Genomic DNA, 15,889 nt, shown 5'->3' on the forward strand with positions numbered 1-15,889 from the left:
TATTGTCGATGATGGCTCTTCAGTTTGGCTCTGTTTAACAGGCAAAAGAACAAGATAATCAAGATCACAAAGCCATTAAAATACCCCAAACTCTCCCTTCTTTCAGTCAGGTGTCCATGTCTTTCTATTCATGCGGGGAACAACCACTACCAACCTTCTACTAAGGCAAAAATCTTCCCATGTTCTGAGCTGATCACTTCATCCTCATTTAAAAGGACATCCATCGGTACCTCAGAATCCTGTTTCAGTTCATCAGCCAGGAAACACTCTTTGCCCATTGTGCCAGAACAGAGCCACCTGCTTTCCTGGCAAGGCTCATAGGTTTTGTTGCAGATGCCGGACCAACTTAAAAAGACATTTTCTGGACATGCTTCACCCACAGGAGCAGCACATAATGCTGTTGCACAAGAAAATATTACCTTTTCTGATAGTGCTTCTTCTAAGGTTGCTAGTGCTGTGTCTGTGTTACTAGAATCCGTCTGCAATGACTTCACTCTGTCTTTTAGATTAGTTAGTTGTTTGTCTTTGTCCCTAAGTTGCTCCTGTAGATTTTCAATCTGAAAATAAAACCAGATCATAATATTCATCAACCTTGTCTTAGCATTTAAACAACGACTTGGGTGATAGGATCAACTGAATGTATACACATTGTACATAAAATACACATGCCACAATATACTACTAGGTTTCTACACAATGTAATGTGAACAGTTTTTAACTTCTGTCTTCTCTTGTTTTCCTTTGCCACAAAATCATAGAATCATATGAGCTGGAAGAAACCTTAAAGACCACCTAGTTCCAACCGCCCCGTGCCCTGGGCAGGGACACCTAGGCTGCCCAGGACCTCATCTAATCTGGCCTCGAACACCTCCAGGGATGGGGCATCCACAGCTTCTCTGGGCAGCCTGTGCAGCTTCTCTGGGCAGCCTCACCACCCACTGCATGAGAATTTCCTTCTGACATCTAATCTACATCTTCCCTTTTAGTTCAAAACCATTCTCCCTTGCCCTATCATTATCTGCCCTTATTTTCTTTAATGGTATTTTCTATTAAATGAAATAAAATCTCAGTGCAGTCAGCTATTATACTATTTAAATATTTTCTGATATTAATCATTTTAGTTAAAAGTACTGCATTATCTCAGTAATTCAAAGTATGCATGGAATGGCCCCTTTAGATAATTCTAGTTACAATAAAGACAAAGAAAGAGAGAGGCAAAGCAAGTTCAGTGAGCCACAAAGTGAGAAAGAGGAAAGATGATAACCTACTTCTCTAACAACCTCTTCCTCCATGATGCCCTGCTGTAAAAGAAACTCATCTGGACAGAGATCTGATAGTACCAGTTGATAGTTACCGAGAGTTACATAAAAACAAACAAACAAAAAACTCCTGCCCTTTCACTCTTACTTGAGGTACAGAGCAGTTTAGATGGGAAAGTGTTATTAGAAGCTGGGGAGTAGTGTAGATGCTGAACATCTTCACACTCATCAGATACCAAGACTGAACCTCTGGGCACAAGAAGGTCCAACTAAGGAAGGCACCAAAAATGGTACCCAATGTATTTTAGACATTTTAATAAAATCCTTATTTTTCCATAATACATTCTAGATAAGCCAAGCAATCATTGCAGGCTTCCTGTCCCTGATAGTACCTATGCACTTATAACTTGTGCATAAAGTTGACCACATATTGACTGTTTCACAGAAGCAGAGAATATCGGAGTTAGAAGGGACGCACAAGGATCGAGTCCAGCACCTGGGTCCCAAAATCTGTTAAAGGGTTTAAATACAGAGACTTTAAATTCTAGGGAACAGCATAACTGAAAATAAATGACTGTCTTCATTCTTATAAGCAGTGTATAATATTCTTACAGTAATACTAATCACCCAGTCTTAAAGAATAAGAAAAAAAAACTGTTCAGCAAATTCAAATTTCCTATGTCCTAAAGATGCCAAAGATTAGATAAAAACCATAATTTCTTAATGTACAGTTATTACGGAGGAGGAAAAAAAAAAAAAAAAAAGATAAAACTGAAAAAAAGCCAGATATACTCAATTTATTCTTACAGAAAAAACAGACATTACATAAAATACTATGAAGCCACATTAAGTTTGCTGTTCCTTTCATCAAAAAATGTAATGTTTCTCATAGCCAGCATCATTTACATATAAAGCAATTCAGACTTTAACTTAGGCAGGATCCTTCATAATTATTTTTAAACCAGATTTAAATACTCTGTTACAAACCTAAAGATGAATTCTATGCATGAGCGGCTCCATAGAATTCAACAATTACAATCATAAAAAACAATTTGGTTCCCAATGTGCAAAAAAATAATAATAATAAAAATAAATAATCTATCACTGTAATCAGAACCATTTTAATTTGGGTTTTACTTTGGTAAAATTCTCCACCTCTTTTCCAGTGTTATACATGTGCAGGAAAAAAAAGGCTGAACTTAAGTTTTATCATATAGACCAATAATTAACAAATTATAAAATCCAGAGTACAGCTTTGTGCATTTTATAAAGTTCAAAAAAATGTAAATTTAAAGAGAAATCAAGGGAAAATAAAATAAAATATATAAATATAAGTATATACATATATATAATAAAATATAAAATATATATTAAAATAAAATTTGAGAGTCTATTTGAAGGAGCACTTTTCAATTGGAAAGTCTTTATGTCAGTGTGATAAATTTAAATATTTTGTTTTTATTATTAATATTTACATACATGGCTTGGTACATCAAATTACTACTATGGACAAAAAAATCCACTTGTTCTGTAAGCTATAAAACACTAAGGTATATATAAAAAGGTTTTGGTGAAGACCTGGCACAGAATAGTTCTTGTAAATGATCTCTAGTAATATTTTTCTTCCTGTGTATGTTTTATACAGATACAGAAATAAGATACATGTGTTAATGAGTTAAGAACTTTTTATTTTATGGCATGTGTATTAGTCACATCTAAAATTACATTAGCTGGCATTCAGCAGACTGCACACTGTTTCTTTCTTTACTTTCTTACAAGTATTGACGATTCTAACAACTGCCTCATGACACCCAGTGGAATATCTAAGCAATTGCACTCTTCAACTTAACCAAAATAAAATCTCGAGCGAAGAGGAAATAACACAGGAGAGTGAATATTGATTACGTGTTCTTTGAAACAAAGTTAAGATCTGGTCCTTTATTATCATCAGCTTGACCTACCAATTCTAGGCACCCTAAATTAAAGTACTTATTTCCTATGCACAGTGCTTATCTGAATTCCACAGCATTTACATGATTTCCTTCCTCTTAAAACTAATTTAAAATATGATCCAACTCTTAACCAAGAAAACATGTTCTAAAATTATTCAGCATCTACAAAATTCTTTCCTCAGAGGTAAAGAGAATAGGCAGCAAATTAAAAACATCCCCATTGAATCACAACTGCTTTAAAAGAAGTCATTTGATGCATAGTCTAGAGATAAAAACAAGAGGAAAGGATCTGATTATTCTTCTTTTTGTGCTATATAAATCCAAAGAAAATGCATTGATGGGAACAGGACCACATTGTGAAAAGAGAATCAGTACCACAGAGTTTTTGTTTGTTGGGATGGGCACAGGATTAGTAAAGATCTGCTAACGCAGGCCAAATTTTATGATAGTTAATCACAAAGTTCTCAAAAAGATTAGAAAAGCCAGAGATTGAGCAGTCTCTGATGCTAAAATCTTGGAACACAAAATATGATTGAGTTCTCTCCCTCTCCCCCTACCCCCACCCTACCACCTTTTTTTTTTTCTTAAACCCAGAAGGAACAAAATAAACCCTCTGGTAAACAATATCATCTAATATACATTGGGCACAGGCATAAGAATATGATTTTATTGCTGATTTATAGTTTTTGAGCATTCATGTTATGACAAGGACTGTTATGTCTTCCTTAATCCTCAACCATTTATATTCTTACCTGATATGAAATGAGTTCCTATGTAGTTCCTATGTAGTTTTGTCAACATGTAATTTTTACCTTTGTAAACTGCTGTGTCACTGTACCATGAGCTACGTGAAAAGGCATTGCACTCCACTCTTTCTGTACTTCACGAAGTGCATATATTCCCAGATAGACATTATTTCTATTTGGAAAAACAACATCCTTACAGATAAATGTCTTTCCTATGGGACACTCTGTCAATAAACAAGTACTAATCTTGCCACTTTTGGGTGACAGTCTCAGGAATGCTTCTTAAATGCTCAAGGGATTAAATTAAATCTCATGCGCAGACAGGCTTCAGAACTCTACAGTAAACCAAGTACTTGAAAGAAAATTACTTTCATTATCCAGATTAAGGTACTGCACACTGGAATATGCAAGAAAATTAAATAATCTAAGAAAGTGTCCAAAGATATAACAACTTGCCTTTAGGGATATGCATTACAATGTAGGACTTTAAAACATAACAAAATATATCAGAGACTTCCTGGGCCCAGCTAGTGAAATTGTAAAGCTATATACTTACACTTACCTTCACATATTTTTTTCTCTCTTGAAAATGTCTGAATTTTCAATAACTTAGACAACAAATACTTTGCAACACTGACATTTTAACTCTGGCATTTTTAATTCTAAAACTCATTTTGCTAAATTCTAAATTTCTCTGGACAGAACTCTGTGAAGTTTGTTTCATATTACAAGAAACATCACATCTATTCCAGTGAAGTAGATCAATAAAATCAGTTCCATTTAAAATTGAAACATGGGGAATGAAACTAAACTTTTGCATATATCATTTCCATTACTTACAAAAAAAAACCAAAACATATTATTTTACGAAAATAAATTCTATTGAGTAATTTCCAAATCATTAACAATGTATGATAAACAGTCAATGGAATTACAAGAAAAACAATGTTTTAATAAACAAAAGCATTCATCCAACACGAGCAGTATTATTTTAGTATATATAGTATTACAGTAGTATTACAGTATTATTTAGTATAATAGTATGTATTTTCAGATGGTAGCTGCTCCCTCCTGGACATACATAACAGAAGACAAAACAAACCCATAGCTATTAATCTAAACTAAAAATGATTAGAAATATGCAAATACTCTAAATGTCTACTTACATGTTTTGTTTTTTTTATTGGTATGACTCATGGCAAATGTTCTGTTTCATAATGCAAATACTTCTTGTCAGATACATTTCAGTATATTCCAGAATGTAAAACTGGCTTTGGTAGAGACTCAGTACAAGAAATGCATCTAAAGACATCCTAATACCTCCACTTATTTTTGTGTGCATTTCTCCGTGCATTTCCAATGAAACACACATCTTTAGCCTGAATGACCAGTTAGAATGAAAAAAAAAAAAAATCCCTACCATACCAATAAAAACACTACTACTGAAAGCACAAAAGACGTGAATAGTTCTTGGAAAGCACTATATATTTGCTGTCTGAAATTTTTACCCAATGATGTGTAGTTATTAAATACCATGTTAGTCAGAGTATTTCAAAAACTACATTAACAAGTTCAAAAGCAACTATTTGAATTTTCACCCTGGGCAGGGGTGTGTGTGGGATCTTTGGTTCCATAGTTTTCCACTGACATTCATGATATGACCCAAACATATTTATTCATTTTCAGTACAATTTCAATTAATAAAATGAGCTTATTAAGGAGACATCTTTGCTTCAGCAGTTTGACAATGCAGAACTGTCAAAAAGAGATGGCCCAAAAGTGCTTCCGTATTGCTACCTTCCACTTGGGTTTTTCCTTTTAAATAGGTAAACAGACAGTAGACAGATAATCACAGAATCACAGAATTTCTAGGTTGGAAGAGACCTCAAGATCATTGAGTCCAACCTCTGACCTAACACTAACAGTCCCCACTAAACCATATCCCTAAGCTCTACATCTAAACATCTTTTAAAGACTTCCAGGGATGGTGACTCCACCACTTCCCTGGGCAGCCTGTTCCAATGTCTAACAACCCTTTTGGTAAAGAAGTTCTTCCTAACATCCAGCCTAAAACTCCCCTGGCGCAACTTAAACCCATTCCCCCTCATCCTGTCACCACTCACGTGGGAGAACAGACCAACCCCCACCTCGCTACAGCCTCCTTTAAGGTATCTGTAGAGAGCAATAAGGTCACCCCTGAGCCTCCTCTTCTCCAGGCTGAACAAGCCCAGCTCCCTCAGCCGCTCCTCGTAGGACTTGTTCTCCAGGCCCCTCACCAGCTTCGTCGCCCTTCTCTGGACCCGCTCAAGCACCTCCATGTCCTTCTTGTAGTGAGGGGCCCAAAACTGAACACAGTACTCGAGGTGTGGCCTCACCAGAGCCGAGTACAGGGGGACGATCACCTTCCTAGCCCTGCTGGTCACACTGTTAGATTAATAGATAAGCAAATCATTGTTCCTTGCCAAAGATACTTAATGTAACCAGCTCTATCTAAGGTATGCAGGTTTGTATGAAAAAAGACGTGGCTAATTTATCATAATCTACAATTTAGTTATGCAGAAAACTACTTGTAAAATTTAGATTTCCTGTGATTTAAGATTAAGATGGAGAATTTTCATCTCCACAGGACAGTGATACAGATTTATTCTGAAATATACAATCTGAAATATAAAACATTTTCAATCTTCTTACATACTGTGAAATTAATACTGTTATATCCATTTGAGTCATAGTTTTCATCTTTGTCACTTTGCATTTGATGGATATAATCAGATTAAAAAATTTAGAAATATTCATTCTTAGAGGACTTGATTTTATATAGAAAATAGGTCAAGTATGGTCATATAAAGGATATTTTAATATATTTTAATGTTACCTCTTTTTCATAATCCTGAATTATTAGTTGAAAAGTACTTCACACTTAAAAGTTTTTGAAAGTCAGATGGAAATAATAGCCCGATTAGTATATCAGGTGTGCTTGTTTAGCAAATCATGTTAAGGCTTTAGAGTTGTTAAGAATGGCTAATTGTCATTCTGTTCATTGTTTTAGTAAGGATAAAAAGACAATAATAGACACAAAAACATAAAATATGCTCCCTCAAAATATTTAAGTTGGGAATAAGATGAATTATAGGGTGATATAAGTAATATTTTTAATGAGGAGGTATTCTTTGTACTTACACATTTGCAGGTAAGATCCATACTTTTGGCTACATTTGGGCACTTTATTTGTCAGAGTGCTGGCAGGCTGCGTATTTGTGAGGCAGAAATGCTCCTTTACTGTACTGACTGGGTAGACCAATAGTTTTAAGGACTGACAGCTTCATCCAGCCATCAGATCATTTTCTCACTTCTTTTTGGTAAGATGTACTCTCCTCTTTTAATGTTTAATAAGTATTTGGAGAATTTTATTTCAAAATTCAAAATACGTGTAGGTTCCGAACATTAAAATGAATGTTATATTGAGAAGTTATAATATAATATAAAAATCCTTAAAACATTTTTAAAAAAAGTTTTGCTGCTTGCAACTTTACTAAAGTACAAATTTTGCACTAATCTTTGTTTTTACCAAGGTAATTAGAAAAAGGCTTGCTAAGCTTATCATTACATGCTAAAATACTCTTAGATTTCATCAGCAGCTTCAATAACTATCAAAATTCTTGATTATTTCTCAATAGAATAAAGCTTCCTTTTACTGTCTTCCAAATTTATATTCTCCAAATTGGAGTAACAGTCCCATCGTGATAACTTCAGATTACAAAATGTCACACGGATCAATAGTATCTTTTAGCTTTATATTTCTTCTTTATTTTGTCCCACAAGATATTTCCTTAAACATCAGAGATCTTAGCCCAAAGACCAGTTCAGTCCAACATTCTCAATATGATAGCGAATAACTAAATCAGACACAGCAATGGTATTTCTTGTAAAGCTGTCCATAAATTTTATGTTACCTTTTAGCATACATTACCTCATCTGATACAGAAATGTAGAAAGAAGAGGGAAAGGAAAAAAAAAAAAAAAAAAAAAAAAGAACCCAGTCAAGTTTCCAGATAATCACTTCAGGTGGTAAGTTTGGAGGAAAGTAGCACATTTGTAGCCTTGCTTAGACTGGCACCCAAGGAGAAAGTCTCCAAATCAATGGGTTTGTATGGTTTTCATGACTGATTGATCAGTTTGAATCCACTTCCTTGGATTCAGTTTCCTTCCAATTTCCTTCCTTGGATTCAGATTCCTTCCAATTCAGTTTGAATCCACTTCCACTTCCTTAACACTACCTTCAGGACTACAGCTCAAAGTAGCAAAGCACAGCTGCACAGTGACCATCCCAAAGAAGCTAATGAATCACATGCTGCTTCAGCCATCAGCTCTCACAGTAACCTGATGACAAGAGCAATAGAGAAGTGGCATGATCTGGTAATTACCCTGGTGCTACCTTCCCCACTCGCACAATTCAGGCAGGAACGTAAATAAATAATACTTCAGAATTTTGCTCTGCTTCACAAGCTTAAACTGAAAAGATGCAAAACCATTATAAGAAACCAGAAAACAATAATAACAGAATATTTCTTCCTGAAGTACACTTTTTTCCCTCCAAAGTGCTGATATTTCTACACAACATATTTTCTGCATCTTCAAGCTCATCGTTTTTTCCATTGATTAGATTAACATTGTGGTTTGAAAATTAATTATGGTTATTCATTACATGTATTTTTACAACATCAAATACTTGTTTAAACCACATTTATGTTAGTAAGAACCACATAGTGCCCATTTTATCTAATGTCACCTTCCCTTTTGCTTCGTCTGAAGCTGCCAATTTTCATGCCACCTTGACTTTAACAAAGCATAAAGTGCTTTGGGCCAGGAACAGTATTTAAGCAAAATAAGGCTTCAAATTTTAATTTGTGTCTTCCTAGAAACATTGCAATATAAAATCATTCCGAAAATAAAGCTAAATCATTTGTGACATGACATTTTTCTTTGTGAAATCAATTCACCTTTGTTTTTCTCTAAATGTTGTTAGATCTTATTGTACCATTTATTGTATTAATGCATATAGTACCTTTTTAAAACATTTTTGTATGAAAAGCTCCAATAAAATAATGCAAGCCAATAACTTAGATTTCTCTAGCTAGACACACCTTTCTCTATACTTCCAAAATACTAAACTTATACAAAATTGACAATGCCAACCAAGAACTCATGGAGAAACTACACCCCATGGGTTTATGCTGTCTCTTGCAATAAACACTGACGTGTTAAGTCAGCCAAGTTTACCATGTCATAGAGAAGAATATCAAGTCTTGGGATGACATACTATCGATTTTGTTAGGCAAGGCTCCATGTAAAGGCAGTTGTGAAAGACTGCATGTGAATTTGATGTCTGCCTTGCTCAGTGGTTAGAATAAATTCTTTACAAATAAGTATTGTGAATAAGCTGAAACTCTGAGCTAAAGTGAAGAATGCTCACTTGGCGCTCATGACCGCTTCCAGCACTATCCAAGATTTTATGAAAGTATTCATTCATATTTTTTTCTCCAATTTCTTGTTAACCTGCAAAAACTGACACTAACATACTAAATAAAGGATTCAGATGCAAACTGCAAATTAACCTACATAAAAAGTTAATAGAAACACAAATTGATATAATCAAGGCACATATTACTTATTTGCACTGGGCATGAAATAATACCGAAAAGAAGGCAAATCAGTTTTTGTTTGTTCACAAGCAACAACAATGAAGCTGTGTACAATTACAGTAGCATCAACAGGACATCAGATAAGATTATCATCTGCATGCACTGATGAAGAAATATGCAATGCAGTGTGCATGGCTAATTCCTTATGATGTTGAATATGAAACAAAAATTGAAAGCAATGATTTAAATACCTTCTTTTACAAATACAAGTGCTATACAGCATATATACAAGGTCAGTATTAGACCCATGTTCCTCTGTATTTAAAACTAACATTTCAGCAATCCCAGATCAGATCTTTCCGGAGCTTGTTCCTTTATCTATTTGCTTTTGTTTAATTTGTTCTCATAATAATACATTTCTTTTTTTCTTCTGGCAATTAGAGTTTTTTTCTTTTTGCAGCAGAGGGTGGAAAAAAATGGTGACTAATATCTGTTTCAGGTCTGTGGATCAGTAATCTACAATTTTTGTCTATAAATGTAGATTATCCAGAACTTTATCATGGACAGCTTAATTACATGTATGCCTATTACATGGCTTCTTATCGTGACAGACAATACAGAGTATATTGAACAAATAATAATGAACATATATCAAGCTGTTAGTTCCTAACAAGCAGAACAAACCAAATTAAAATACCTTTTGGAAAGGGGATTTCTTAGTAAAATTATTTTTAGTAAAATTATATGTTTAGGAGGGTACTCAAAAATTATTCACACATTAGCCAGAATTTTCCAAGTAGGTAAAAACAGAATTTCTTTCTTGTTATTATATTATTAGTACTCCATAGGTCCTTAGAGACCTTTAATCCCATAGTTTAACTTCCAGAGAATTCTTCCAGGACTTCTCATGTGAGTGACCCAGGTCTGTTCCTTCCCATTTTGGTAGCAATTGGAATTGACTATTCATTTTTTCTATTCACCCCAGACAGCACCCTTTACCCTCTTCCCCTATGACACTCTCAAATGGCTAAAATTTTCATATACAATTTTTTCTACTCTTAAATATAAGTAATTGTCTTTTAAGAGGATTTAAAAAAAAAAAAAAAGCATCAATGAAGTCTGGACAATGATTTCTAACAGCTTTTACCATCCACCAATGAAAAAAAAATAAAAATAACTGATGTGGTGAAACAGAAGAACTCATTCATTTACAAGTGTTTTGTGAGGTTTGCTTACACCAAATCTGTGTGCTAAGGAGCAACTGATCAAGAAACACAGGGATATTTTGTGGTCTAGAAGACATTCTTGCTACTAAGCAGTTTAGTCCGATACATTGACTTCATCAGTCCATCCATCTAATAGTCCACTCGTAACAATCACCAATCACAGTATGGTTGTAAAGTGCAAAGAAAAGGAATATGATTAATGAAGACGTGAAAGTTAGATTGCTAGCAAGCTTCTGAACTGATGTAACACAGTAATTACACTTTCCTGAAATAGCCTGAAGAAAGCAAGCAGTCCAATAGTAGAATCAAGAAATGTATTTGCCTAATGGGTATATATTTCCCATGTCATAATATGCTCTTTATGATTAAGTTCCTCAATCTGTTGACCAGATGTAATATCAACCAAATACTAGTAAAATAATTAAAATAGTACAGAGGCATATAACATCATTACAATATACAGTTAAAAAAAAAAAATCCACAGGACTGGAAGTTTACCTAATTAAAAAAGAAAAATATATATGTCCTTTAATTTGGGAGAGAAAAGAAGGAATAAAGAAGGAAAAGAATCTATGAACTGTTGATCACTAGGAGAAAATGTATATCATTTACTCGGTTTATGCGGCCGTGCTGTCTGGACAGTATCTCTAACAAAGGATTATTACATGTGAACACAAAAAAAAAGTTTTTATTCTGTAATCAGAAACATCAGCCTATCTCATGTAGATATGAATATAGAAACCGACAGCATCCTACTGCTGGAACAGAAGAACATCCTACACCAAGGAACCGAAGCAAAATTGGTAGAACATACTCAGTGCAACTGTAATTGGGGGGTCAAAGAATGAAAATATTTTCCTCCAATACAAATGTTTTTAGTATTATTATTGCACAATCACTGCAGGAAATACTTCATCCTCTTTACTTACTGTGTGATTCTAGATCTCTCCCATAATACAGGATTCAAATGTACTGGTACAGGAAGGATTCAGAGAAAACAAGCCTTAGGAACAAAGTAGCTGATTTTTCATGTAGAGAAAAGAAATCCCCCCTAGGGGTGCTTATGGAAGAGATCTGCCCTCAAGTCAGCTGATACTTTTACGGGGCTATAAAAGCTGGTCAGTGGGCAAACTGCGCCAAGAGAGGAGAAGGCTGTCACACAAAAAGGAGTTCCTGGACTCAAAGCTTGGCTTCTGTTGCCAGACTCCAGCTGAGAAAGAGCTGGAACTTAATGCTAAAATTAACCTTCACCAGGAAGCTGGCCAAAGGAAGCCTGGACTGATAATATCCACTTGTGTATCTGGAAATACTCAGTCTCTGTCTCCTCTTCAGGGACCAATAAATTCTCAGAACAAAACAGCTTGACTCTTGGACTCTTCCAAGCAGGACTCAGAGTCTTGTCAGACAACCATTGAAAAGTTTTTGTTCTCATTATATGTATTTATTGTGATATAATTCAAAATGTAATAGGTATTTTCCGGATAGTAAAGATAATAATACAAAATGGACTAACACATAATTTCAGTTACGATACACAAAGAGGTGGACACTCATTCTTAACAATATAATGCTTCTTATAACAACCATTCGTGGCCAGATTTTCGGGTTGGGTTGGGTATGAATTCCTATATCTCACATTTTACATGCTACAGGGTAATGGCCAACTGTAGATTTTTTATTTATTAATTTTAAGCATAGTCTATTATTTATCTTTTGAAGTCTACCCAATTGCGCATTCAGACCGCCTGAAAATATTACAGGTATTATTTCTCCAACCTAGAAAAATAAGACCTTTCTGATCAATCATATATTCCAGGTATTTGAAGATGTATATTTTGTCAGGTTTTTGTCAATTTTGTCAGTTTTGCATTATTTGGTGTAGCTGCATATAAAATAGGACATGTTCGTTTATGTAAGGATTTTTCAAGAAGATTTTGCATGGAAAACTTACATCATGCAAAATGCAAACTATAGAAGCTGGCTTGAATATGCTTTACCATAAAATTGAATGTAGAAAGAAAGCTGCTTTGGCGCACTCTTAGTTTTAGTACAAATTCTTTAAGATGATATAAATCAAAAGCTATATCACTGTTAGTCTTGCCATTCCTATAATATCTGTATCAATTGGGAAGACTTGGGGGGGCCTCTGCCCAGATTAAAAAATTACAGTTCTCATACAGTTAATGGAAGAGAGAGGCAGCAGGTAAGTTGTATAGACAACTTCCCTGTTGGGCAACAGGGAATACTGAAAAGGGAAGCTACAAAGGAAAAAGTAACAATAGCTACTCCAAGAGGAAGCTGCAGAAAGAGAACAAGAGCCAGTCAGATGATAGTATGGATATATTTCAGAGTGAATACATCACAGATGCATATGCTGTGTGCATAATTTTGAAACACACAAATATATGAATTGAAATATATATAAAATAAAACAATAACATGAGCTTTAAAATAGAAGACCAATCTGTTCTGAAAACAGATTTAGGTTTTGCTTTCCCAAGTATAACAACAATGAAACTAAGAGGCTTTCTACCTAATTTTAAATAAAAGTATTTCACTTTACAACTTGTTATTAAATTCTACACAGTTATTGAAGAACAGCGTAGTATTGATACATTAACACAAAGCATTTATCAATGGAAAAAAGGGACTAAAACAGAAAAAAAGAGTCTTCATCAGCAAATGACTAAATAGTTCAGAAAAACCAACAGAAGGAATGATTTACAATAACCATCCTGAGTTACGATTTTACATACTTATGAAAGGAAAACACAGACATCCATATAAAGCTTTTTTTTTCCCCCCCCACTAAAGAGACATTATCTAGAGTTCTCCTAAATAACAGCTAGAAACCTGGCAAACTGTACTGCATTTCAAAGTGAAAAGGTTGAGTAAGTTGTAAGGTAGGGAGGCAAGAAGCCTTTTTTAGAGTACCATGCATAAGCTTTAATCCCTGGAGAAAATGCATTTCTTTCCTTCACTGTAAGAATCTCTGTTGGATCCTGTTTGTGGCCAGTGAAATGGACTATGATACCCTAAGATCCTTTCCTGAACTATGGCCTATATTACCTAACATCAAAAAACCTATGGTAACTGGATTTCCCTTGCCATTTGAAGACTATCTACTCACTTAACAGATCTCTTTGGCAATCTGATTTCATGCTACTTACAAGTTTTACACTGTTCAAATATAATTGCTCCTCTTTTATAATATTGATAACCTCAGAATATTAGAATAAAAAACTAAGCATGATTAATTTTAGCCAGATACCTTTCATTGTCAAGTATCTTTTTTTTTTTTTGTCATATCCCTTCACATTTACATCATTATTCTTAAAATGAGATGTCAGAAATCTAACAGTTTTTCAAATATGATAACCAAACAGCAATCTAAAGAGAGTTTATTATCCTATGTTCTGATACCCAGTTTTTCTACAGACTGCATTGGCAATTTTTTCTACCACATCCCACTGCAAATACTCTTCTAACATGGTATTTACCATTCATTCAGCCTCCTGGAATTAACACACTTCAAATTTTGTTTTCTGGATAGTCACCATTTCCTTTCACCATTTGCAGTTATACATTTTTTTTCTAATATTGAAGAATATTTTCTAAATTAAAATACTGAGGAGGAATATCTCTGAGATGAAAATCTGTCTTCTCACTCCTAGCAAATCCTCCTAATCTTCACTGCAGTTGCCCATTTATAATTTTTCATACTTCTTCAATCAACTCCTTCAATCAACTTCTTCAAGCAGTATTTGGAAACTATCTGATTACCTGCAGGACTTTTCACTTTTAATCTTTTTCTCTTATGTTCATTCTTTTCATTTTTACTGCAGAAATATAGTTTGTAATAAAATACATGTACCTCTAATCTTGACAGTCACTGTTCTGCTATCATTCCTGCTAGGTGAACAATCCAACTAAAGAATTGTCACCAAATTTAAACTATACCATGATCAAGAAATCTTCCAATTTTTCAGTTCTATTTTTCATATACTCTTTATTTATGTACATACGTAAAACAATACTTTTAGAATTTCTGTATTGGCTTTGCTAACATCTCTATATTTTTCTATTCATGTTTAGGGTTACCATTTAAATCATGAGGCTGAGTGAAAGAAAATACTTTTATTTTCTTTCCTGCTAAGTTTAAAAAAAATGTATTTAACATGTCTTGTAAGGTTTGAACTCAATACAACTCTCATCTAAGTAATTCTTATAGTTCTGATTCCAACAGAAAGCTATGAAAGATACAAAAGTTTAAGCAAAGCACAATAAATGCACATATAAACATCACACTGTTCTACAGGCCAGTGTAATTCAGACCACATACAACTGGAAGTATAGCAAATGTCTAACATTTACTGCAGCATACCAATTTTGTTAAAGGTCTCTGGCCATAAATTACATTTTAATAGTGATTATATATCTCCTTATGGTAATTGTATAATAACATTTTGTTTTTACATAAAACTAAATTATGACATTAAACATATTTGGTATAATAACTAGGTATACACACAAATAATTTGCTGAGAGAAGATATGTATATGTTCCAGAACATACAGAAATCTCAGTATTCTTCCTTTAATCCAAAGAGTTTCAGATAAATGCACTGTTCATAATTCTAAATTTAGAAGTGATTGGAAAGAACTTATGAATCACAGGCATTTCACACCTGAAGGAAAAGAAAAGGTACAACAAGTACAGTGCTTTAAAACCTCTGTCATTTTAATTACATACCTCTCCCTATATCCTTAGAAGTTATTTCAGGGTTTTCTAACATTCTATTTCCCAGTTTTCCTGTAAAAATATCCTAAATAAAGGATCTAGCACATCACAACCATACAGCACAGCAACAATGACAGAGGAAAAATCTTAAAACTTCAGACTTCCTTACTCTCAGCCTAAGGAGTAAGAGGGCAGACAAATTGAAGGGGGAAAAGGCAAGAACTAAAAATGGTAAATATTAATTAAAAAAAAAAAAAAAAAAGCAAAAAAAACCTTTACATTGAAAGTGAAAAGAAATGAAGGTCTGCCCCCTAGCTGCTATAA

General features: G+C 34.1%; 1 protein-coding gene across 18 annotated transcripts in view; it reads right to left on the bottom strand.

Annotated features, from left to right (window-relative positions):
• Positions 1-15,889, bottom strand: part of ERC2 (ELKS/RAB6-interacting/CAST family member 2) — a 547,528-nt gene that overhangs the window by 324,338 nt on the left and 207,301 nt on the right. For all 18 annotated transcript variants that reach the window (XR_014696351.1, XR_014696352.1, XR_014696353.1 and 15 more), the window contains one exon: positions 420-557. Coding sequence is in view for 3 of the 18 variants with exons in the window: in XM_084530654.1 (XP_084386780.1) it covers positions 420-557 (138 nt within the window). In the remaining 15 variants the exon portion in view is untranslated. The remainder of the gene's footprint in view (positions 1-419; positions 558-15,889) is intronic.

This window comes from Aythya ferina, assembly GCF_964211825.1.
Source record: "Aythya ferina genome assembly, chromosome: 10".
Taxonomy (NCBI): domain Eukaryota; kingdom Metazoa; phylum Chordata; class Aves; order Anseriformes; family Anatidae; genus Aythya; species Aythya ferina.